The sequence below is a fragment of the Carassius auratus genome, chromosome 42 (assembly GCF_003368295.1).
Source record: "Carassius auratus strain Wakin chromosome 42, ASM336829v1, whole genome shotgun sequence".
In the NCBI taxonomy this organism is placed as follows: Eukaryota; Metazoa; Chordata; class Actinopteri; order Cypriniformes; family Cyprinidae; genus Carassius; species Carassius auratus.
Window position 1 is genome coordinate 9,511,006 of NC_039284.1, and position 25,161 is coordinate 9,536,166.

Consider the following 25,161-nt stretch of genomic DNA (forward strand, 5'->3'; position numbering starts at 1 on the left):
ATGATTAATGTTATTTTATAGCTAAATTCTGAATCCATAAGCGTATGTAAAGACAAAACCTTAGGTCTCTGTATTAAAAAAATATTTCGTTTTTAACTATTCCCCATCATTAGATTCTATGAAAAGTAAACAAGTATATTTATTTGCTGGAATAAAATTATTTATTTATTTATACGTATGCAATTTTATGTTAAGTATATATTAAAAAAAATTACACCAGTAGTAAATTTGAAAAAGAACATTTAAAAAGAAGATACAAAATAAAAGATCCCTTTTCCGAGGAATTCTGTGGTTGCCGGAAGTAGAGTCGGTGGAATTCTTACTCTCGGAGACGGAGAGTTCAGTTCGCAGCCAGTGAGAGAGCAGCTGAACGCTGTGGCGGTTCGCGGTCTACTGTCTCTTATTTATAATACATTTAGCGGGATCCTCTCCTGTTAATTTTGTTATTTAAAGTCCTCTGTTATAGTCGTGTTTAATAAGCGGTCCTGTATGTTGGTAAATAACGGACAAAAACAGTTATCTGTTGGCAGCGGACTTCACATCCAGGTGCTTTGACAGAAGTCATGCTTCATCGCCAGTATGGAAACTTTGATGTTTTATTTAGTACTTTTAACTCCACTTTCTATCCATTGTGCGGTGAAACCAGCATCTGTTGAAGAGGACCTGAGAAATCAGGAAGAGGTACAAGAGTTTGGTAAGTTACTCTGAGAACGAAATTCAAATGGACTCAAAAAGAAAAGTAACTCTAAATAGGAAACTCAATATCTGTGTCTGGATTTGTGAGTTCAGTCTTACTTTTCCCGTTTTGGCTCAGTCATGACTGCTAATGTTAAGTTAGTTCATTTCCTCCAGCGCTGCTGCATTTGCAATTTAATCGCAGTTTCAATGGAAAAACAAAAAAACATTTACATACGCTTCTCCTGCAGTGGAAACCGTGTGTGGGAGATTGTATGGTTATACAATAGTATGTAGCATTGACCAAAAATATATAAACGTTATATTTAATAATATTTGATCTTTAGATGCTGTTTTGGGTTTTGAAAGGTGCGTGTGTGAATAGTGGTATTATGTAGGAGTAATAAAAAAATAAAAAAAATTTTTATATATATATATATATATATATATATATATATATATATATGCTTTACTTCATCCAGATGCACTCCGCTCCATACTGTCAGACTTTGATGTGGTGCCTGCATCAGATCTCCAGCTTCATTCGGTCGGGAAGAGGGACATTGATGCCCGATCACATGTGGAGCGGCTGGTCAGCTTCACAGCACTCCAGAGGTAAAGCTGACAGATCAACACACAGCACTCTCTTACTGTTATGCTGTGAAAAGCGCTATAGCCTTTATGTTGCCAAGAGGCTGCTGAAGGCAGATCACATGATATTATTATTATTTTTATTTATTTATAATGTTTTAAAGGGTTAGTTCACCCAATAATCAAAATGATGGGTCCCACTTTATATTAAGCGGACTTAACTACTATGTACTTTCATCAAAAAATAAATACAGTGTATTTATTGTGTTCATATTGTATTGTAACTTTTTTTTTTTTGCTGCTATTGAGGTGGGAAACAGGTAAGGTTAGGGACAGATTTGGTGGTATGGGTAAGTTTAAGGGTGTGTTAAGGTGTAAGGGATGGGTCAGCGTGTAATTATACATGTAATTACAGAAATTAAATACAGATATTTTTCAAATATAAGTACAATGTAAAAACATGTATGTACACAATAAGTGCATTGTACAAAATTAATAATTTAAATTTAACTACATAGTAGTAAAGGCCACTTAATATAGTGTGTCCAAATGATGTAATTAATGACTCGCCCTCATGTCGTTCCAAACCCGTGAGAGCTCAGTTTATATTTGAAACACAGTTTAAGATATTTTAGATTTAGTCCGAGAGCTCTCAGTCCCTCCATTGAAGCTGTGTGTACGGTATACTGGAACAACGTGAGGGTGAGTTATTAATGACATCATTTTGATTATTGGGTGAACTAACCCTTTAAATTAAACATTATAAATTATTCAATTTATTTTATGTAATCTAATTATTTTATTTTTTGGGGTTTTTTGTTTACGTTTTTTCCATTCTTGATTTCTAAAAAATAACAATTTTGTATTTGTGTAAATTGTGTGTGTGTGTGTGTGTGGATCAGTATTATTGTAAAATGCAGTGTTTAAGCTGCTAATGTTTTAAGTCTTTTCATTCCCTTTGAACTGAAGCATCAGAAAACACACAATACCAAATAAGGCGCAGATTGTACACAGCATTTTGTGCCCTTAAAGAGCACCACAGAAAGATGACAAGACAAAAAAAAAAAAACATTTTAGCGACTACCCCACATACAACATTACTTACGGTAGAACCGTAATGACTATAATACAGTTTAAAAAATACAGTTTCACCACCAGTATTTTGGAGCCTTAGAATCGAATTACTACTGTAGGACAGGTAAATTAAACACATCTGAGTTAATTAAACACATCTGATTCAACTCATCAGCTCATTATCACATGGGTTAATGAGCTGATGAGTTGAATAAGATGTGTTTAATTAGGGAGACAAAGAAAACGTGCAGTGTTGGGGGTACTCCAGGACAGGTTTGGGAACCACTATTCTAGGTTCTTCAAAGTAGCCACATTTTGCTTTGATTACTGCTTTGGACACTCTTGGCATTCTCTTGATGAGCTTCAAGAGGTAGTCACCTGAAATGGTCTTCCAACAGTCTTGAAGGAGTTCCCAGAGAGCTGCTTAGCACTTGTTGGCCCTTTTGCTTTCTGTCTGCGGTCCAGCTCACCCCTAAACCATCTCGATTGGGTTTAGGTCCAGCGACTGTGGAGGCCAGGTCATCTGGCGCAGCACCCCATTACTCCCCTTCTTGGTCAAATAGCCCTTGATGCCTTCAGTGTGACTCTACAATTTTCATAGTCATGAAAATAAAGAAAACTCTTTGAATGAGAAGGTGTGTCCAAACTTTTGCTCTGTACTATATATATATATATATATATATATATATATATATATATATATATATATAAGAACCACCTGATGTGAATCCCACACACAAGCATACAGGGCTTCACAATTAATAAAATTTGAAATCGTGATAACAATTACAGATTGCACAGTTACGTAATCGTTCAAAGTGTCAATTAATCGTTCAAAGTCCACTTATGTTATTTTGTGTGCTTAAGATTGTAATAATAAAATCTCCATAATCATCGAGAAGAAGGAGGCGGGAACCGGCGCACAATCAAACATCATTTTAATAATTCAAAATAAACACAAAACAGCGCATCAGCCCCTCACGGACGACTGATGCGCGCAAATAAAAAGCAAAACATGAAATAAAGCCCAGGCCTGGTCCTCTCTCGTCCTTCACTGTCGTCGCTCCAGTTTTATATCCTTCCATCTCCTACGTGGGACTCGAGACCGGTGGTGGATCGCAGGTGTAGCTCATCTCCAATCACTACACCGGCCTCACTCCTCGTTCCCACGTCCCTCGGCCCCGCCCCACTCGTCACAAAGATGTTTTTTTCCTTCTTTCTACAGGTTATCTTAATCTTTTTCCATTTAAGCTTTGATTGTGTTTACAGTGTGCAATATAACGTGTTCATGTTTCGCGTGTAAAAAAAACACCGTATTTTTCACACGATTCACCTATCTGTATGCCGCTGTTTTCACTGTTATAAAAACGGGCTGATGTCTTCCTTGTTCTATGAAGCCTCTCCTTCAGAAATACGTAACTAGTTCTGATTGGGCCAGCGGTTCCTGTGTTGTGATTCGACAGCAGCTGAGCACACGCTGCCCTCCTTCAAACGCGATTGGACTAGTTTTGGAGTAGTTTTGAGAAGCAAGTGGGCTGGAGCAAAGGCTGGAGATGTACTTATAATCACAGGAGTGTTTTTACTGGCGAGATGCGCGTGAAAATCGCATTGGTTTTTTTGCACAGCCCTAACATCTAGTTAACAAAGCTAAACAGCGTTGCCCTTTGAGTAATAAGTTACAGAAACTGTTAAACGCACCAACTTAAATAATAATATACACTTACCGGTTGTGGTCCATAAACAACGCCTTCTCCAGACAAAGAGGGAACTGCTCCATCTTTCAAGAATAATCTTTGTGCAAATCCGGCATTAAACTGATTGAGATTGAGAAAGTTGTCCTCAGCAAGCTGTCCTCAGCAAAATGAGCTGCACATAGTTTTACATGTGCATTATAATTTTCCGGAACCAAGTTAAACATAAATTGTAACCATTAATCTCCAAGTACAGCGTCCCTGGGAAGCCCAAACAAAGATGATTGGACTCAGAGATGAAAATAACAGCGTTTCAAACGACATGGCGACAAACACAAACGCAGCTCTTCTTTCTTCTCCGTCGGAGCGCAACAAGGCCATGCCCCCCTTATTGTGAATTCATGTGGGTGGAGGTCAGTCAAAAAACTGTTTTAGTGATGTCATAACTGCAGGAACTAGATGTAGTCCAAACGGGTCGTTTTTTGTAGGCGAATTCTGTTAAATAAAATATCTCGCTTGGCATTGAACTTTGAGCTTCAGAATTGTACAGATATTATTTATACTCTAACAACAACATTACACACTAACTAAAGTTTAAAACATGGGATCATGAAGAACGAGACCTTTAATTTTAGTTGTAGTATAACATTATAATACCATGCATATTTTATTTATATAGAAAAGAAACCAATCCAATGTTGAATACTAGAGAAAGCAATAAAAGTTGGAATAAAAAAGTGTTTTCAGCTTGTTTTCGTATAAAAAACAAAATGCATGCATTTGCTTCAAACTGGTATAAACACCATTCAGTGTAAATTTTAATAATCGTAAATAATAATCACAATTACAGCTTAAATGGAATAATCAACAATTATGATTTTTGTCATAATGGTGAAGCTCTACACACATATAGTCTTTATTATAAAGTGTTATTGCTTGTATTATTAATCTCTGAGCATCCCTTATTATTATTATTATTTTTGTATTTATTCACATTTTATATATAATGTATTTGTTTTTATATATAGATTTAATATCTAAAACTGTAATATATAATTAATTACTGTTCTATATGAATTATTATTTTTTGTTTGCATTAATCTTCTCTGACAACCCCTGGTTTCTAAAAATAATGGTAATTATATTATGCTTTTATTTATTGCCATTTGGTTTTAGTTTATTTTATTATGTTATTTTTATTTATGGTTTAATTTTATTCTATTCTATGCTTTATTTCATTCTATCCATCTGTATAACTTTTAGAGAGAGAGAGAGTTTGAGTGTTTGTGTTGTTATTCACTGACCCCTGACCTCAAGAGATCATGATTAGAGAGGCTGGTTCTTCCTTCAGAGTTTCACAGCACTAAAAACACATTTCTTACATCTCTTTTCAAAGGCACTTCAAGCTGTACTTGACAACCAACACAGAACTTTTTTCTGAAAACTTCAAGGCTGTATTCTTAGACAAGAATGGAAAAGAGCACCAATATGACATTCAGTTACAGAATTACTATAAAGGACACTTAGTGGGTAAGACATAGGATGAGAATATCAGCCTCGGCTGAGAACTGAATTTTGTTGTTTTTCCATCTGTGATTCATTATCATACAGTGACATATCATTGTTTGCTATCTCGACAGGAGAGGAGCACTCGCGCGTGCAGGCACACATTGATGGGGAAGAGTTTTCAGCCCACATTCTTACTGAAGAGGCTGAATATAATGTAGAGGTAATTTGTTCACACATGCTTAATACTTGAAAGCATTTGATATTAATTTTTTACAGTGTGCATTTTTACTGAATGTTTCAGTATATCTTGTTCTGTCTTCGTTTAGCCCTTGTGGCGGTTTACAGAGTCACACCCTGATGGCCGTTTACTGGTGTATCGTTCAGAGGACATTAAAAACATCAGTCGACTGTTCTCATCCAAAGTGTGTGGATATGTGAACGCTGATGCCCAGGAACTCCTGCCAGAAGAGGCAAGAGCAGTGGGAGAGACAGAACAGGAGGAGGGTGTGTATATATATTTATAATAAGATACCACAGAGGACTTTGGGTCACTTAGTGTTAGAGACTGGAGATCAGACAAGTTATCAAAATTAACTGTTTCAGGTGGCAGACCTTTTTTAATAGTACATTTGAGGCCTAATAACAACAGTGTCAGGTGACTATTGTGTTGCTTTAAATTGTGTAGATCTGTTTATGGACATCGATGCTTTGGAAGAGAGTTATTAGAAATAATTATTTGGTTGATCCATTTAGATGCTTTTATTTCTTAAATGCAGAGCATCACAAAATAGAGAGAAGATCTACACACGACCACAAGAAGAACACCTGCACTCTGCTTCTAGTGGCAGATTATCGCTTCTACAGGCACATGGGCCGTGGAGAGGAGAGCACAACCCTCAACTACTTGGTAAGCAATGCAACTGGAACACATTACATTTAACTGGAAAGGAGAGATGTCATTGTGGTTGTGCTATACAGCAGAGCAGTTTGTTGCACTAAGGCTAAGGTCCGTTTAAACACCATGATATCAAATTAAAAATGCATTGAATTTGTGTGTTTTGTGTCTTTCAGATTGAGCTGATCGACAGAGTGGATGATATATACAGAAACACATCCTGGGATGAAGATTTCAAAGGCTACGGTGTGCAGATTAAGCAGGTGACCTTAATAACTCTTAATCAAATCAAAATCTGGATGGATCGTCCTCCTGTTCTTTTCTTACTTCAGTAGATGAAATCTCTTTCCCAAACTACAGTTAACCTGGAGTTAATCTTCATTCTAAATCCAGCTTTTAACTCCGGATAACAGACTTTTCACACTAGTAATTTAGAAGCAGGGTGAGCACTGCTTTTTACCCCAGGGTTATGAAACCATGCTCTAGTGTCAAACGAAGTGGTGTTAGAATGCCACACGTAGACAGACATGCAATCACATGCCTCATATTCACATGAAAGCACAGCACATCGTATAAACAGTCATTTCAGAGTTTCTAGGGAAAAATGTGAAGTGGTGACTAAACATGTTAAATGGAGTGAAGAAGAGACTGTTTATTCTTACCTTTGTAGACAAAGTCCATTCAGGTTAAACTTGATGGTTCAGTCTGCTGTAATACAAGTGCTTTGAATGTGAAACAAGATAACCCACGATAACCCACGATTCCATTTACCTGGGAATGATTCAGGGTTAACCATTTCAAGTGTGAGAACCCTCTGCTCTCTCTTCTTATTTGTTAAAGGGATTTGTTGATGATTTACAGTGTGAAAAATTGTGCAAAGGCTCTGCAAAAATATAATAAAACTGTTTGATACAACTGTACTATATTATGATTTTTTTTTTTTTTCATTATTCATTGAAATCATCAATATCCTTCAATCTATCAATGGCACTAAATTAATGAAGAACTAAAATGCTTCACTAAACCACTTTCATTGAAAAATCAGTGATACAGTTCTTGATTAAATCTCATTAACTGATGATAAGCATTCCTTGAGTTAACAACTCAATAGGTTATCAGTGAATAATGACTTAAATTGTGACAAAACTCTTATGATGCTTTTGCATCCTCCTTAAAGCTTGAAAGCCCAACTCATCTCAATATTCAGTGAGTACAAGTTTTTGATCTGTGGGTGTTATATTGCCATCTAAGTTGTAAATACATTTAAACAAAGTCGGCTAATTAACTTATCTTACAGAAAATATTGGCAAATATATATTTTTTTGTTTTCATTAAGTACATGTTTAATATGTTTAGATTTTGACATCTTTACATGAGTTATATTATTGAACATTTAGAAAATACATCTTTTTTTATGTATTTAGAGGGGGTGTACTCATTTATGCTGTGCTCTGTATGCTCACAGATAATCATAAACAAGGAGCCCACAAAAGTTGCCCCCGGAGAGATTCACTACAACATGGACGGCAGCCCATTAGGAAGAAAGGATGGTGTGTGGGATGTGAAGAAACTCTTGGAAGTAAGTGCCATGTCCCTAGAAGTGCAGTATACACAGGTTAAAATGTTATGATAAATCCACAACAACAGTCCAATAAAAGTAAAGTTTATGAGCTTTGTATTTTGGTCGGATGTTATTGGCTCCAGACTGTGTCTTTGTATAAACACACAAACATACAGTGGAGATCAAAATTAGAAAACAACCTACAATTTCCTAAATTTTAATTTCACTGCTTGGTCCTATTTGAGTTATCCTAATAAGAGTAAAAGGGCAGTTTTTAAGCATTTTGTGACCCAGGACCACAAAACCAGTCTTAACCCCTTTTCTGTTACCCAGTGTTAATTTCGTTGACTAAATATTTTCGTCATTATTTTCGTCACGAATATATTTTTGCGGACGAAAACTAAACGAAAACTAAAATAGAAGGCACTGATGGAGACTAAAACTATGACTAAATTGATTGACATTATCGTCAACGAATAAAGGACGAGACGAAAATAGACTGTGACGAAAATCAAATCAGCAGACGGGAGAGATGCGAGGAATGAGCAAAAGAACCGGCAAAACAGAACAGACTGCATGAGAGAAGAGAACCAATCAGAGCCTGACTTATTGAGACGTGAAGCGAAGGTTTTCAGTTTTTAAATGAGCTCCCGGGAAGTCGGCATTCGAAGAGACGATGTCTAAAAGAGCGACAAAATGTCCACAGCTCACTTCACGTTTGACGACGAACAAAACAAAACGAAGTGTAAAGCACGCAGAGCGCTCATTCGTGGCAAGAACACCACCAATTTGAAAAGACATTTACAGACGAGCCACCCGGACATTTTCTCAAATGTAATTTCACAACGATGTTCTTTTGTTTATTGAGCTAAGCAAAATTGGAAGACTGCAGTGCGTAAATGTTGTAGCATTAAATATTACGAACTGAAAAGTACTGTAAAATAGCCCCTTCTTCAAATTAGATGAGAGCACAATACTAATACGTAATATCATGATAAAAACATTTGATTAATACTAATGTTTAGTATATTTTATAATGTTCTACTTGTTGACAATATCACAAATATTTCTATATTAGTCATGTGAAACGTGAATGTTCACATCCTATCATTATACATACAAATCTAGCAATATTGTAGTATTTAAAACATACAATATTGCTAGACAAATTAATACCTTATAAAATCTTGTTACTTTTTTTATCCACCTAGCTGCCAACTTATTAAATATTTACTTTAAATGTATGCACTTATTGTTCAGCTCAGCTGTAAGCTTTAAGGTCCTGGACCTAACTTTATTTTTCTTTTATTGATGGTCAGTTGGCAGCTAGTTATTGTTTACATTATCATGACAGTGTTTGTTGCTGCATAAAAGCTTTTGAATCGAAATAAAGACACAGTTGTGTTGAAATAAAGTTGAATTTGTGTTTTATATATTTTGGTTAAGTTTGTTTCCTATACCAGCTGTAAAAAATTGTCTAGTAAATCTGTTATTGATTTTAGTCTTATTTTAGTCGACTAAAATACCAAGCAATTTTAGTCGACTAAAATAAGACTAAAATTAAAACAAATCAGATGACTAAAACTTGACTAAAACTAAAAAGAATTATAGTCAAAAGACTAAGACTAAAACTAAATTAAAATTTTGTGTCAAAATTAACACTGCTGTTACCCCCCCATTTTTTAAATAGGCATTAAAGTGCACTATCCAAACTAAAATTGCTGTTATTTATGAACACTTTGGAATATAAACATAAGGTTGGTCTCTTTTTAAAGAAAAATTTTTTGCAGATTTTGGCATTTTGGAATTTAAAAAAAAATTGAAGTATCAAAAAGTTATAGAAGTTTAAATGTACTGTAAATAATATGCGCTATATTAATTTTATTTTATTTTATTTATTATAAATATTTTACATAACAGTTTTAATTCTAAAATTGGTATAAAATTAAAGCATTGTGTCTTAATAAGTTATGTTATAAATTTGAAGTTGATCTGAAAAAAATTGAGCTTCCTGTGAGAATTTATTTAGGGCGTCATACCACACACAGCCACTGGGAGTCATCAAAACTATTTTGAATTTTGCATAATTAATTTTTCTCTAGATATTTCTGTGAATTTTACTTCTATCTCAAAATAACCACCAAATATGAAATCCTGAGACTCAGACCTTTCCAATGATATGTTTGTTGCCAAAATTATAAAAAGTTTTGGTTCTAGAAGAACGTAATGCATTATATTTTATGAAACTTGGCCCTGCCCACTAAGGGGGAGGTGACCGCCATTAGATTTTAAAGTACCATTTCCATGGTAAAGCAATGTCCGATTTCAAAATGGTTTTCACAGGATGAATCTTGGGTTTCTAAGCTTTCAAATGATATATGATTTATGATGATTACTAAAAGATTTTATATTGAAAAAGACAATAACAAAAAAGAGTGCCAAGCATCCCACAGGTGGGACGGTGACAGTTATGGGTTAAGTCGCTGGGGTATATTTTTAGCAAATGGCCAAAAAAACATTGTATGGGTCAAAATTATCGATTTTTCTTTTATGCCAAAAATCATTAGGATATTGTATAAAGATCATGTTCCATGAAGATATTTAGTAAATTTCCTACTGTAAATATATCAAAAGGTAATTTTTGATTAGTAATATGCATTGCTAAGAACTTCATTTGGACACTATTTAGATTTTTTTGTCCCCTCAGATTCCAGATTTTCAAATAGTTATATCTCGGCCATACATCGATGGAAAGCTTATTTATTCAGCTTTCAGATGATGTATAAAACTCAATTTTGAAAAATTGACACTTAAGATTGGTTTTGTGGTCCAGGGTCAAATTTCATAAATTTAATTGTATTCTGAAGCACAGTATAAAAAATAGGAGATATTTGAAAAAGAACTCTGATTAAAATTAGAGAACACTTACAGAAACCTACAAGTTATTGGTGCTACACCTGGTGCTAATTTCCGTAATTATATGACAGCCTATTTAATTAGCTGCATTCCTCTCATTCTCACTGAGATTGCAAGATGACGGGCCACTCTTAAGCCAAGTTCAGACTGCACAATTTTCAAAGTAGTCGGTTCACTGTTCTTTTCACACTGCATGACTGTCTTAGCCAGCATTCACTCACTGCTGTGTTCACACCGCACGATGGATCAGGGACAGAAGGTCTCACACTGCATGAATTTACAATAGGAAGACTCGCAGACAACTCTGTCTGGCACACAAACTACGTTTCACAACCCAACACACATGAGATGTGACGAGGAAACAACGCAATATCACGCATGCAATGCCAGAGTTCTCACGTGAGACTGGGATAGCTCAGATCAAACAGACTTGGGTTCTCCTGCCATATTTCTATTAATTTTTCTTCCATTTCTTGGGTCCAAACAGACCAAGAAGAAAGCCTTTTTCTGAAACGAAGACATGAGTCTTTGCTCATTCATACTGCGCGATTGTAACTTGCGTGAATGATCACCGATTTGCCTGTGATTTCAGGCATTTGTCAGTAATTTCTCAAAACCTGTCGGCGAGCCAAAAACTGGGCTAAAATCGTGCAGTCTGAACTGGGCTTAAGGTGACTGAAAGCCTTCAGCAGGAGGCGATCCAGATGAAGGATAAATGATCACCCTTTCAGTAATTTCAAGAGAAGCTGGACATTCCAAAACGTGATTTCTTGAATATAGCAGCATTACAGTGATTCTTATTCATTCAAGTCCCACAAAAAGGCTGATTTTCCATGTAAGACAAATGCATTTGAAGAACGTATAATACGGAGACTCTCAATGGGGAATTGGTAAAACTCAGCAGCTGGAATTGCTCACTAGTTCAGTGATGAACAGGGTATGGATCTGTTTCGGGACGTTTAAGAGAAGTTGGACTGAAAGCACCCTCTACAGTGACCAAGCCTCTCAGAGAGAGATGAGAGAAGAACTGATGCAAAGTTCACTTCGGTGATGAGAACAAGATTCATTTATTTAGGTCAGATGGGAAACATTCAAACATCAAACTGGGGAAATACTGAAGCCCAAGTGCATAAAGAGGTCAGTGAAAAGTGGAGGAGGAAGTGTTTTCTGCAGCAGGTGTTGGGCCTCTTATACAGCTAAAGGCAGGGGGATTGAAAATCTCTGGAAAATCCTAAGAAACAAAGTTATGGCTAAGAAACTAGTCACCAAACTGTGGAAGAGACTGGAAGAAGAGTAGACCGAGATCACAGCAGCACAATGTGAGAAACCAGTGATATCCTGCAGCCGCAGATGTGCTGAAGTCATTCAAAGAGGCTCTACTCTTCCTGATCATTTCTGACAGGATATTTAGTTGAATTGACATGAAAGAACCGTTATCAACATCTAACATCATTTTACAAACTGAAGTATTCTTGCTAAACCGTTTAGAAAATATTGAATTATAATTCTGTATTATATAAATTATACTATACAACAAAATTCATACTAAAATGAACAGTGGGTATAGAAAATAATCAAATTTTGTTGCTTTGCAGCCAGAAATGAAGACGGATACCGTTTTTGTTTTATTTAGCTGTATTTATACTTACATGAAAGATAGAATGCCAACATGACAAAAAAATTAAGGGGATTATTATAAAGGGGGTTATTCTTTTCTATACCCACTGTAAATAAGCTATGCACTCAATAATAATTACCATTTCTGTAAACTGTCAGCTAATTTATCCATAATTTAGCTTCTAAATGTTTCATTTTTAAGAGCCAGTTTTATACGAGCCCTGAGTCACAAATTTGTAGACCCTTTCTCATCTTTATCTCACTTCTCTTTAGCAATTCAGTTACGACATCTCAGACAACGCCTCTGTTGTCTGCCTTGCCCATCTCTTCACCTATCAGGACTTCGATGATGGCACTCTGGGTCTGGCATACGTGGCCCCTTCCAAACAGGGATTGGGAGGACTCTGCCCTAAGCGTAAGGATCTCTTTATCTGTGAACAGTGGAATTCCACTCGTCAAAAGTGCTTGACCTTGCACATTCATTTCGTCTTACAGCCTACTATCCATCACAAACCACCAAGAAACCCAGCCACCTAAACACAGGCTTGACGAGCACCATGAATTATGGGAAAACTATTCTGACTAAGGTTTGCTTGTCATACTACTTGTGTCTTGTATGCTAGATGTTTTGTAGCAGGCAGCACTCTGATGTTTCGTCTCCCCAGGAAGCAGATCTTGTAACAACTCATGAATTGGGGCACAACTTTGGAGCAGAACACGATCCAGACAATATAGTTGCCTGTGCGCCCAGCGATGATCAGGGTGGCAAATATGTTATGTACCCTATTGCGGTCAGCGGAGATCACGTGAACAACAAGGTATTATCCATCCTGTACTGATTTTTTTCCCCTTTACATATAGATACTTAACTTACTCACCTGTTCTGTTTTTTCCCTCAGCGCTTCTCCAACTGTAGCAAGTTCTCAGTCAGTAAGACATTAAAGGTTAAAGCCCCTCAGTGCTTTACAGTGAGGAGCAGTAAGCTGTGTGGGAACTCCCGTGTGGAGAAGGATGAACACTGTGACCCTGGACTCCTTCATCTCAATGATGACCCCTGCTGCACAGCTAAGTGCAAATTCAGGAAGACGGCACAATGCAGGTAAAGAAGCTAACAGGGATAGACCAATATATCAGCCTTTAAGATTATCAGCATCAACCAGATATAGATCACAATAGTGACCACACGTTATTTCAGTTGTCTTGTTTCTTCAAGTATTTTTTTTTAATTTATTGAAATTCTATGGATTCTATTTTTTCCATTCAATGCGTCCTTTTTTTTTTTTTTTTGTTAGCCTATCCAGTTGGAGTGCAGCGCTGCTACGATGTTATTTTTTTTAAATATTGCAGAAAAAGAGAACATCAATGTGGAGAAGATCTTGTTTACATCAAAACTGAAACCAAGCCCGGAGGGATTGGACTAGTTTTTGAGTAGTTTTGAGAAGCAAGTGGGCAGGAGGGTGTGCTGGAGATGTACTTATAATCACAGGAGCGTTTTTACTGACAAGATGCGCATGAAAACATCTAGTTAACAAAGCTGAACAGCGTTGCCCTGTGTGTAATAAGTTACAGAAACTGTTAAACGCACCAACTTAAATAATAAAATACACTTGCGGTTGTGGTCCATAAACAACGCCTTTTCTCCAGACAAAGAGGGAACTGCTCCATCTTTCAAGAATAATCTTTGTGCAAATCCGGTATTAAACTGATTGAGATTGAGAAAGTTGTCCTCAGCAAGCTGTCCTCAGCAAAATGAGCTGCACATAGTTTTACATGTGCATTATAATTTTCCGGAACCGAGTTAAACATAAATTGTAGCCATTAATCTCCAAGTACAGTGTCCCTGGGAAGCCCAAACAAAGGTGATTGGACTCAGAGATGAAAATAACAGTGTTTCAACGATATTGCGACAAACGCAGCTCTTCCTTCTTCTCCGTCGGAGCGCAACAAGGCCACGCCCCCCGTTTGTGAATTCATGTGGGCGGAGGTCAGTCAAAAAACTGTTTAGTGACGTCATTACTGCAGGAACTAGAGGGATGTAGTCCAAACAGGTCGTTTTTTGTAGGCGAATTCTGTTAAATAAAATATCTCGCTTGGCATTGACCTTTGAGCTTTAGAATTGTACAGATATTATTTATACTCTAACATTACACACTAACTAAAGTTTAAAACATGGGATCAAGAAGAAGGGGACCTTTAAGTAAACATGCATTGGTAATAGTTTGCTCGATGCACCCTCTTGTGGCATCAGGAGAAAAGCCAAAAGCTTTTCTTCACCCTAACTGAAATTATGCATTTTAAATTTGAATATAATTCAAATTTTGATATTTTGATAATATATAAGTACAAAATTAGAATTTAATTTTTCAGCCATTTTGACAGCCCTACTATGGATAGGGATTTAAAAAAAATATCTCAATCTAAGCCATGAACCGAACAAACCAGTTCAGAGATGAATCACAATATTAATCAATTATTTTCACTTAATCAGTAAAAAATGCTGCTGGACTTTTGACACACACAAAGAGGAGAGAGAATTACCCCAGTTCTGGTTTCTTTACCGGTTGCCTGGAAAATTAAGAATTGAGTTTAAGGTTCTATTGATGGTTTTTAAAGTGCTGCATGGTATTGCCGCAAAATATATTTTTGACTTTTTGATTCCTTATCAAAATACAAGAAATATGAGATCAGATGATTCAAGTCAGATGATTCTTCCATGATCCTAAAATGAGATTAAAAAAGGGGATAGGGCTTTCTCAGCGGCTGCCCCTCGATTATGGAACCCTCTTCCAAAGCACATTAAATCTTCCCCATCTGTGGATGCTTTTAAGTCTAGATTGAAATCATATCTTTTTAGTATAGCTTTTAAAATTGATTAGAGTGATCAGGATTTCGTTTTTAAATGCAATTTTTGTTTGTGTGATAGTATGCAACGATGCTGGAAAGCACTTTGGTCAGCGGCAGTTGTTTTAAATGTGCTATAGAAATACAAATTTGTATTGTATTGTGTTTAAGTAGAATATTAAATAAATATTATAATAATTACATAAAAATAAAAATGTATATGAAACCTGTTCCAAATCCACAAGACATCATCTTCAGTACATAAATTAAGATATTTTTGATGAAATCCAAGAACTTTCTGACCCTGCATAGACAAACAAGGGAGCTGCCATGTTCAAGGCCCAGAAACATAGTAAGGACATTGTTAAAATAGTCCATGTGACATCAGTGCACATGACTTAAGCATTTAATGCTGCTGTTGCTGGAGCCGGCGTTCTGACGTAGAACCTGGATGCGCTGCGCCTTGTTTACAAGCAGAGAAATGGACACGCATGCGCCATGGTACTCTCGTGAATCAAAGTGGAGACTGACTGGAAGAGAAGAAATTGTTGAATAAAGTTTTGTTTTTTGCGCACAAAAAGTAATCTCATAGCTTCGTAAAATTCAGTTTGAACCACTGATGTCACATGGACTATTTTAACAATATCTTTACCACGTTTCTGGGCTTGAATGTGGTAGTTCCTTTGCTGTCTATGCAGGGTCAGGAAGCTCTCGGATTTTATCAAAAATATTTTAATTTGGTGTTGCAAAGATGAACGAAGGTCTTACAGTTCGGAACGTCACGAGGGTTGGTAATTAATGACAGATTTTTTTTATGTTTGAGTAAACTATCCCTTTAAGCAGCATATCAGCATATTAGAATGATTTCTGAACGATCATGTGACACTGAAGACTGGAGGAATGATGCTGAAAATTCAGCTTTGCATCACTGGAATACATGACATTTTATGTATATTCATGGGAATTGAAATTGGCTATTAAGTACATTTTATAAATTAAGTTTAATTTGCTGGCTGATGTCTTCAACAGAAGAGTAATCCCTCGATTGTTTTGAATTAATACAGAGTTATTCAGAATTTCTTTATGCAGATTTTTGCTGGTGACAAGTGGTTGAAGGTTTTGTTAGGAAGTGTGTTTATCTTAAGGTCATTGTTGTTATCAGTATTTGTGGCTGATGTTGTTGTCTGTGACCCCCAGTGACAGGAACAGCCCCTGCTGCAAGAACTGTAGCTTTGAAAGTGCAAATAAGACCTGTCAGGAGACCATCACTGCCACCTGCAAGGGCACGTCAAAGTGCACAGGTGAGCTCCACACTCTCCCATGTCAATGTAGCAGTGGTCTGGATCTATTATACTTTTTACCCTTGTGTATCCCCAGGCAACAGCAGTGAGTGCCCCACCCCTGGAAACCTGGTTGATAACACAGAGTGTGTGGATAAGGGTCGATGTCAGAAGGGCAAGTGCAAGCCTTTCTGTGAGGCTATGCATAATCTTGAGTCCTGTGCCTGCAATGGTAAATGTCTCAACAAACCGTCTAATGTGTTCACACTAGTGCCCAACCAAGAGATGACTGTTTGGATGACCAGTGTTCAAACCGAGCAGGGATGGACAATATAACACTGTAGAGACAAAGACTGTAATATCTTGCTTCCACTTAAACTTTTGACATTTAAATCATTATTATCTTGGGGGGAAAATGCTTTAATGATTTTTTGTTTTAAGTGTTAAATGATTATCGAATATATGTAAACACACACACACACACACACACACACACACACACACACACACACATATATATATATATATATATATATATATATATATATATATTAGTACAGACCAAAAGTTTGGAAACATTTCTATTTTTAATGTTTTTGAAAGAAGTTTCTTCTGCTCATCAAGCCTGCATTTATTTGATCAAAAATACCGAAAAAAAAAAAATCTAATGTTGAAATTTATTATACTTTAAATTATAATTTATTTCTGTGATGCAAAGCTGAATTTTTAGGATCATTATCACGCGATCCTTTAGAAATCATTCTAATATGATGATTCATTATCAAAGTTGGAAACAGTTCTGCTGCTTAATATTTTTCAGAACATGTGATACTTTTTTAGGATACTTTGATGAATAAAAAGTAAAAAAAAAAAAAAAAAAGAAGCTATGTTTTTAAAATATAAATATTTTGTAATAACAATATACACTACTGGTCAGTAATTTGGGGTTAGTTATTTTTTTTATTTTTTTTTAAATAAAATCAATACTTTTATTCAGCAAGGATGTGTTAAATTGATAAAAAGTGATAGTAAAGAAAATATATTATTAGAATATATATTATTATAAAACTGTTTTTTAATTTGAATAAATGCAGTTTTTTTTTTACCTTTTATTCATCAAATATATTCGACAGCAGAACTGTTTCCAATACTCATAATAAATCAGAATATTAGAAGGATTTCTAAATGATCTTCTAAATGTGATCGACTGGATGTTACATGTGACACTGAAAGCTGGAGTTATGATGCTGAAAATTCAGCTTTGCATCACAGGAATACTTTTTTTTTTAAGTATATTCAAATAGAAAACTATTATTTTAAGTTGTAATAATATTTCACAATATTACTGTTTTTTTCTGTATTTTTGATCAAATAAATGCAGGCTTGATGAGCAGAAGAAACTTAGTAATGTTTAACTTAGAAATAGTAATGTTTCCAATCTTTTGGTCAGTACTGTGTATATATATATATATATATATATATATATATATATATATATATGCGTGTGTGTAATTATTATTATTTTTTATTAAAGGTTAGATATAAAATAATAATAAAAAAATGTTAAACAAATTACAATTTTAAATAATTGCTTTCTATTTGAATATGTTTTCAAATGTAATTTATTCATGTGCCAGAAAGCTGAATTTTACTCTACTCCAGTCTTCAGTGTCACATGATCCTTCAGAAGTCATTCTAATATGCTGTTTGGTGCAGCATTTAGTTGAAATAGAAATCTTTTGTTAAAATGCACTTTTTTACTATCAGTTTTGATCAGTTTAATGTGTTCTTGCTGAATTTTTTTTTAAAAATCTAACTGATCCCCAACATCAAATAGTTTAAAGTATACAGACTTTTTTGACAACTATCCCCTGTTTTCTCTATATAAAAAAGGCTGAAATTATGGGATTATTTAGGCTATTTTACACATGCACCCCAAGAAGCTGCACTAAAATTTTCCACTTCAAAATTGCGTTTCATTGGCTCGTTAATTGGAATGGTTGATGTACACTGAAACTAGCACCAAAACACATCTACCGTATTTTTCGGACTATAAGTCAAACCGGAGTATAAGTCGCATCAGTCCAAAAACACGTCATGACGAGGAAAAAAAAAACATATATATGTCACATTTATTTAGAACCAATAGAAAACATTACCGTCTACAGCCACGAGAGGGCGCTCTATGTCTTCAGTGATAGACTACAGGAGCACTGTGTAGCATTGATCGCCCTCTCTGGGCTGTAGACGCTAATGTTTTCTCTTGGTTCATGTCAAAATACTTTTGATAAAAAAGTTGCACCTGAGTATAAGTCGCAGGATCAGCCAAACTATGAAAAAAGGTGTGATTTATAGTCCAAAAAAATATGGTACTAATAATAGTGTTCAATGTTTTACCTGTAATTATAAATTCAAAAGTGCTGTGATGTTTTTCAGACACTGAGAACTCTTGTAAAGTCTGCTGTAGAGGCAGTAATGGGCTGTGCACTCCCTTCGTCAGTAATGGGTCATATCTTTACCTGCGCAAGGGCAAGCCCTGTACCGTGGGCTTCTGTGACGGGGCCGTGAGTACATCATTTATCAGACTGAATAATGTTTTTTATTGGTGTGACAAATGCTGTGATGTTGCACACTCCAGGGTAAATGCATGAAGCATGTCCAAGATGCCATCGAACGTTTATGGGACTTCATAGACAAACTGGACATCAACACATTTGGTAAGGGATGATAGCCAGGACTTTTTCTTTATGTTTTGTAAATGCCAGTGGTGACTCTTTTCTGGGAATTTCCATATTCAGGGAAGTTCTTGGCTGACAACATAGTTGGATCAGTGGTGTTCTTCTCTCTCGTGTTCTGGATTCCCCTAAGCATACTGGTGCACTGTATGGTGAGACTAATTTCACAGTCGATGTGTTTTTCTGAGTTGATATTTTTTAAAGGGATAGTCTACCCTGTCATCATTTACACATACTCATGTACTTCCAAACGTCTTTGACTTTCTTCTTTGCAACTTGTTTGGTAGATCTGCTGTTTTCCATGCAAAAAGTGTTTACATTTTTATCTTATATTTATATCTTATTTTATTTCAGCTTTATTTAAATCAACAAAAATACATTTTAGTTACCAATAACACTGTGAGGAACAGGCTGAAATTTTTTGGTATTTTGTTGGGGTGTAACGGTACGTGTATTCGTACCGGACCGTTTCGGTACAGGGCTTTCGGGACGGTGCATGTGTGTACTGAATGAACGAATGCAATATTTTGTGTGCGGAACATGGGTACATTTTCGTGTTTCCAAATGAACATATTAAGTGAAGGAAGTCTCTGCGTTCAGCGCAAATCCCGCCCTGCAGCTGATTCTAAGGCCGGCGACCAGGGGGGCAGGGTTTTGTATTTTTTTGAAGCACCCCTGGGCGCCGCCATTGGCTAGCGGACCCCCACCTGCTGTTAGCATTCCATTGACTCCCATTCATTTTGGAGTCACTTTGACAGCGAATAACTTAACATCTGAGGTGTTTAAAAACTCCATTTGTCCATTAATTATTTCTAAAGAAAAACGAAAATGTATAAAAGGCTCCATTACCTTGTATCTCACGTTATGGTCCCGTAGAAGCAGTTTTTGTAAAAAAATAGGCTCACGATTGCATCATAACCTGTGACTCTCTGTCGCACAGTAGAGAAATTACCGTATGACAGGAGGAGAAGCTCGCAGGCAATCTTTTACTGTCTATGAGGCTATTGGGGGAACGTGGAGGCATAAAGTCAAGGGAGATAATTAATCAGAATACTTACCAAAATTCGCTCCTGTTCACGCTCGCCTTCTCTGCAAGATTCGGTGGGTGATTCAGATTTCTCTTGGCACAGCGATCAGAAGACTTACAGGTTGCTCACATGACATCTACGTCATCAAGCTCAGTTTGAGTCTGCGCAGTACACCCGACCCCCAGGAAGTCCGTGCTTCTAATTTACTTAATTTTTCTCCGTTGAATCCAATGGGGTCGCTGTTTCCATTTCTTTTACTGTCTATGTCGGTGACACACTGGCTGCATGGCGTGAGCGTGACGTGTCTGCTGCGTGTCAGTTGCGTGATGGCTGCTTCGCGTTTTCTGTGTCTTTACACACCAGAATTGTGCCTGACGTGGCCAACAGTGTTGAGGGCAAAATACACTATGTTTGACAGGTGCAATATGCCAGTGTGTATAGGTTTTCAAAAGGCATCACGCAAGTGTGAACATCACTACAACTAGGAAAAAAAACGATTGTAAATCAAACGCAGCTCCCGTCGGCATTTAAACAGACCTTTGCTCTTAATTCCCATCGGGCCAACGCAATAACAAAATCTGAGCAGGTCTAAAAACTGAAACTGTTGATGCTGCACTTTACACTTTGGAAATGTTTGGAAATGTATATATATATATATATATAACATAAATATGAGCAGTTCTACAATCTGGGTTTGGTAATGCTGCACTGTAATCATAGTTACTTCTTTTATATTTTTCATTATATTTTATTATATGATATTGGTTTGAGACTGAGAGTCTTTTATTTAGTTGAGAACTTTGCAGCAGTATTTTATTTCTTACTCTTTTTTTATTTTATATATATTTTATTTAAAGGTATTTAAAAAAAAAAAGTGTAAACAAATTGTAAAAAAAAATTGCTAGTAATAAACAACAGTTAAATGTTTGCATTTCTCTCCCTTACTGTATCGAAAATGAACTGAACAGTGACTTTAAAACCGAGGTACGTACCGAACCGTGATTTTTGCGTACTGTTACAGCCCTAGTATTTTGCCATAATCTCATTTGTATTGCCGTCTCATTCAGAAACTTCTGTTTCTGATAATATTTCAGTAATTATGCAAGTACTATGGTAAGTAAATGATGACAGAATTGTCTCTGAAGGGCTCGTTTAGCCAAAAATGACAAGACATTACAGTGATTGTCTCTCTTTGCTTGTTAATAGGACAAGAAAATGGATCAGCAATATGAAGAAAACTCCAAAACCATGATGAACCCCCGTGTAAGTCTTTCTCTCAGAAAACTAAAACTCCCACCATGGCTCCTTTCTCTTGCAGCAGATCTAACTAACACACTGTACCTCCATTAAAGTCATCCAGCACTCCAAAGTAACAACTTGCTCATCCAGTTAGCTTGGCTTCTTTGATCAGGGCAAGTTTGGGCAAGCATGGCTGCATATTTATGACTTGTGGCTTGTTTGCTCTGACCCTTGTGGAACTGCTGCAGATGCTGGTGGAGGTGTGTAGATCTCAGCTCAGGTGAGTGAGCATCATATGGCCCCCCACACCACTGTGTCCCCCTGAGTGTGATGAGTTGAACGCACTGGTGTGACGTGTCAGACGTGACGACTGAGTTTAGAATGCATTTCGTGCATTCAGTGTCCATGAGGATGTGTTGCTGGTTTCTGGTTCAAATGTTGTTGTTTTTTTAGATGCAATTCTGTATTTGAGCGTTTTAAATGCACAGCTTTGAAACTCTCTTGATACTGCAAATGCTTGATACAGGTGCTCATCTCTTATTTGATTTGGTTGAAGAGATGTGACTGGACTGTTACCGATTGGGCAGATGCATATTTTGCTGCATTTAACCCAAGTGTAGCATGATGTTTATGTTATGCATCGGAATGGGCATTAGTTTGTGTACTCGTACTTCACAGATAATTCTGAATATTAATGTTAACTGATACAGCTTCAAATTTTAATAATGAATTAGTACATTTTGAACTTAATATTAAGTAAGATCAATAAATGTTATATAAATATTAATTAATGTTAACAAATAAAATACATACAAATAAAAAGTATGTATACAGGTGCATCTAAATAAATTAGAATGTCGAGGAAAAGTTAATTATTTCAGTAATTCAACTTAAATTGTGAAACTTGTGTATTAAATAAATTAAATGTACACAGGCTGAAGTAGTTTGTCTTTGGAACTTTTAATTGTGATGATTTTGGCTCACATTTAACAAGAACCCAACCCATAGTTTAAAACCACTTCGTTTTGTTCAATTTAATTGAATAATTAAAGTTATACATTTAGTACTTTAATAATACAGGGTTTCCACAGGGTCTTAAATTATACAAAAAAAGTCTTAAATTTGAGCGTAAAAATCCTGCAGAAACCTTGTAATAGATAACTGCTGCCACTTCCGAGTACTTGTGCCCACCCCTATTTGTGCAGGATGTAGTTAATACTATGAATATATTTTTTTGGAAGTCTCATTTACTTATTCCATTTCAAAATTCTGTCCTTAGAACGCAGAAATGCTGAGCAGTGTGGAATCGGCACCCATCCGCATTGTGAAGGGCTATCATCTGCATTCAGCCCCCACAGGCCCCGCCGTCTCACCGACACAGGAGACGCTCTGCAGCCCAGGCGATGCCAACCTCTCCACCGCACTCAAAGCAGATCTGCTGCGAATGGACACAATCGAGGAGGACCCCAGCGTAGGCCCTCACCTGGACGAGGAAGAAGGCTTCCGTCAAAGCAGTACAGCTGCCAGGTCCTTTGAGGACCTCACCGGACAGTCAAAGCCATACCCCGGGGACAAGAGACGGCTGACGAGACAGCCGTGCATTGACAGTAAGGAGACGGTGTGTTGAGGACACTGGCATAAGATCACTTGATTGAGACGTGAGCTGTGAAGTTCACGGTGCAATCAGGCTTCATTTTATTGGTGCGTTTAAAAGTCTGTGACGTGTAAACTGTTGACACATTTCAGTTCTTAGAAACTTTGCAGCATTGTTGCAATGCACAATTATAGTTGTTAAAATAGTGTTCCTTTAAAGCATTTAAAGAGAAATAACTATGTAAATTTCAGAAGCCAGCAATCATTCATTGTACATTTGTTCTATACATATCTGAGGTCACTTTTTATAAACCGAAGTACAAATCAAAATCATTTTTTTTGTGGTAATTAACGATCACAGTTGCTGTCCATAGTTTTTAAAGGGACAATTCACCTTAATATGAAAATGATGCTATTGTTTACTCGCCCTCAAGTCCTTCCAAACCCAAAAATCACAAATGAAGAGATGAGAGGTTTCTGTCCTTCATTTAAAATCCATTCCTCCAAAACTTTCACACTTCAAAACATTAATGAAGGCATTGGAAATCTAAATGAATCAAGCAGTTTAATCCAGGTCTTCTTTGTATTTGCTTTCCATTTACCCTAAATGATGATCTCTACATACTTTGTGTGCTGATCAATGTTCAGATGTGAATCAAATCTGTGTATATAAAGTGAAGATTACAATGTCTTTATGATCTTTTTGAAGTGTGAACATTTTCGGAGAACGGACGTTTGATTGGAGGGAAAGCAGGTTTCGTAGATGATTTTAAAAATGTTTGGTTTCTGGAATGACCTGACAATTTCCATATTTGGTAAACGATTTCTTTAACCTGTATTTAATCAGGAATATTTCTTTAATACAGTCAGTTTGTGCCATCCAGTTGTGCAAATTCTTGTTTTCTCATTCATTTATACCTCATGAGCAGCGGGTCTACCGCACGGCTCTCTACGTGTTGTCACACTTTTAATGTTACACTGGTCGACTTGCTGAGAAGATTCAAGTTATGCATGTCCTATGCCATATGTGTATGGATACTGTAAGAGGAGATGCAATTTGAGTTTTATTTTACATGTTCTTAAGGCCTAGATATAGAAATTGCACAGGATGTTACATTTTTGCAATTTAAGATTTGCTCCGTTTAATTTGTACTACTATATTCTCAATGGGATCTCATGTCTTTTTAATATACTAGTATTATTATGTGAAACACTGATTACAGAGTCAAGGGATGTGCATATTTTTGCCACTAAAACGGTTGTATAGACGTGACCAAAATCAGTGACTAGTAAATATCTGACTATAACTATTACAGTCAAATTTTAAGATAGTAATTTGACTTATGGCACATTAAAACTTAGTAAGTATATATTTTGTATTGTTTCTTATATTCCTGGATATCAAATCAGAAGTAATTAAAACCTCTCACTTGGATGTACGTAGATAGCTGTATCTGATGTCAGTCTGCTATCATTCAGTGTGTGGTTTTGATGCTCGGTTAGGTCACATTTATTTAACATGTATTATTGGGGTTTGAAGCCACGTTAATAAACTGCCTGTACACTGAAGTGTTTCTGATTATTTTATGAACCTGAAAGAAAAGTGCACTTAATATTGCAAGAAAATATAATAATGAAAGCGTTTACTGTCTCGCGCTTGTATGTATGCAGCTCAATAAATCAATTGGTATAAATTGACTAAAACAATTAATAGTACAGAAATCTGAATACTTTTGGCAGAACATATGACATTATCTGTGATTTAATTTGAGTAACTCAGAATAACCCATTTTCAGATACGACTGGTTTCAGTTTAAGGAACAGTTGTGACTGCTGGATTGTCCTTACACAATTTATGATTGTTTAGTGTATCTAAAAATGTCCACATATAAACCACAGGAACTGAATGGTGTTTT

General features: G+C 36.2%; 1 protein-coding gene across 1 annotated transcript; it reads left to right on the plus strand.

The window, feature by feature from the left end:
* The first annotated feature begins 293 nt into the window (after nucleotides 1-293).
* On the plus strand, nucleotides 294-24,815 carry LOC113060579 (disintegrin and metalloproteinase domain-containing protein 17-like). The gene is made up of 19 exons (XM_026229601.1): nucleotides 294-694; nucleotides 1,158-1,290; nucleotides 5,428-5,561; nucleotides 5,672-5,760; nucleotides 5,867-6,044; nucleotides 6,317-6,447; nucleotides 6,612-6,698; nucleotides 7,901-8,014; nucleotides 12,803-12,944; nucleotides 13,025-13,116; nucleotides 13,195-13,347; nucleotides 13,429-13,628; nucleotides 16,568-16,671; nucleotides 16,748-16,882; nucleotides 19,087-19,214; nucleotides 19,289-19,367; nucleotides 19,449-19,537; nucleotides 21,620-21,676; nucleotides 22,932-24,815. The coding sequence occupies exons 1-19, from the start codon at nucleotides 580-582 to the stop codon at nucleotides 23,277-23,279; spliced, it is 2,508 nt and encodes an 835-aa protein (XP_026085386.1). The 5' UTR covers nucleotides 294-579; the 3' UTR covers nucleotides 23,280-24,815.
* The last annotated feature ends 346 nt before the right edge of the window (nucleotides 24,816-25,161 follow it).

Excerpts from the sequence above, each read along its gene's own strand:
- LOC113060579 (XM_026229601.1), top strand. The coding sequence starts at position 580 with ATGGAAACTTTGATGTTTTATTTAGTACTTTTAACTCCACTTTCTATC. Across the intron at positions 8,015-12,802 it reads ATGTGAAGAAACTCTTGGAA|CAATTCAGTTACGACATCTC; the intron begins GTAAGTGCCATG and ends ACTTCTCTTTAG. Across the intron at positions 19,215-19,288 it reads TGGGCTTCTGTGACGGGGCC|GGTAAATGCATGAAGCATGT; the intron begins GTGAGTACATCA and ends TGCACACTCCAG.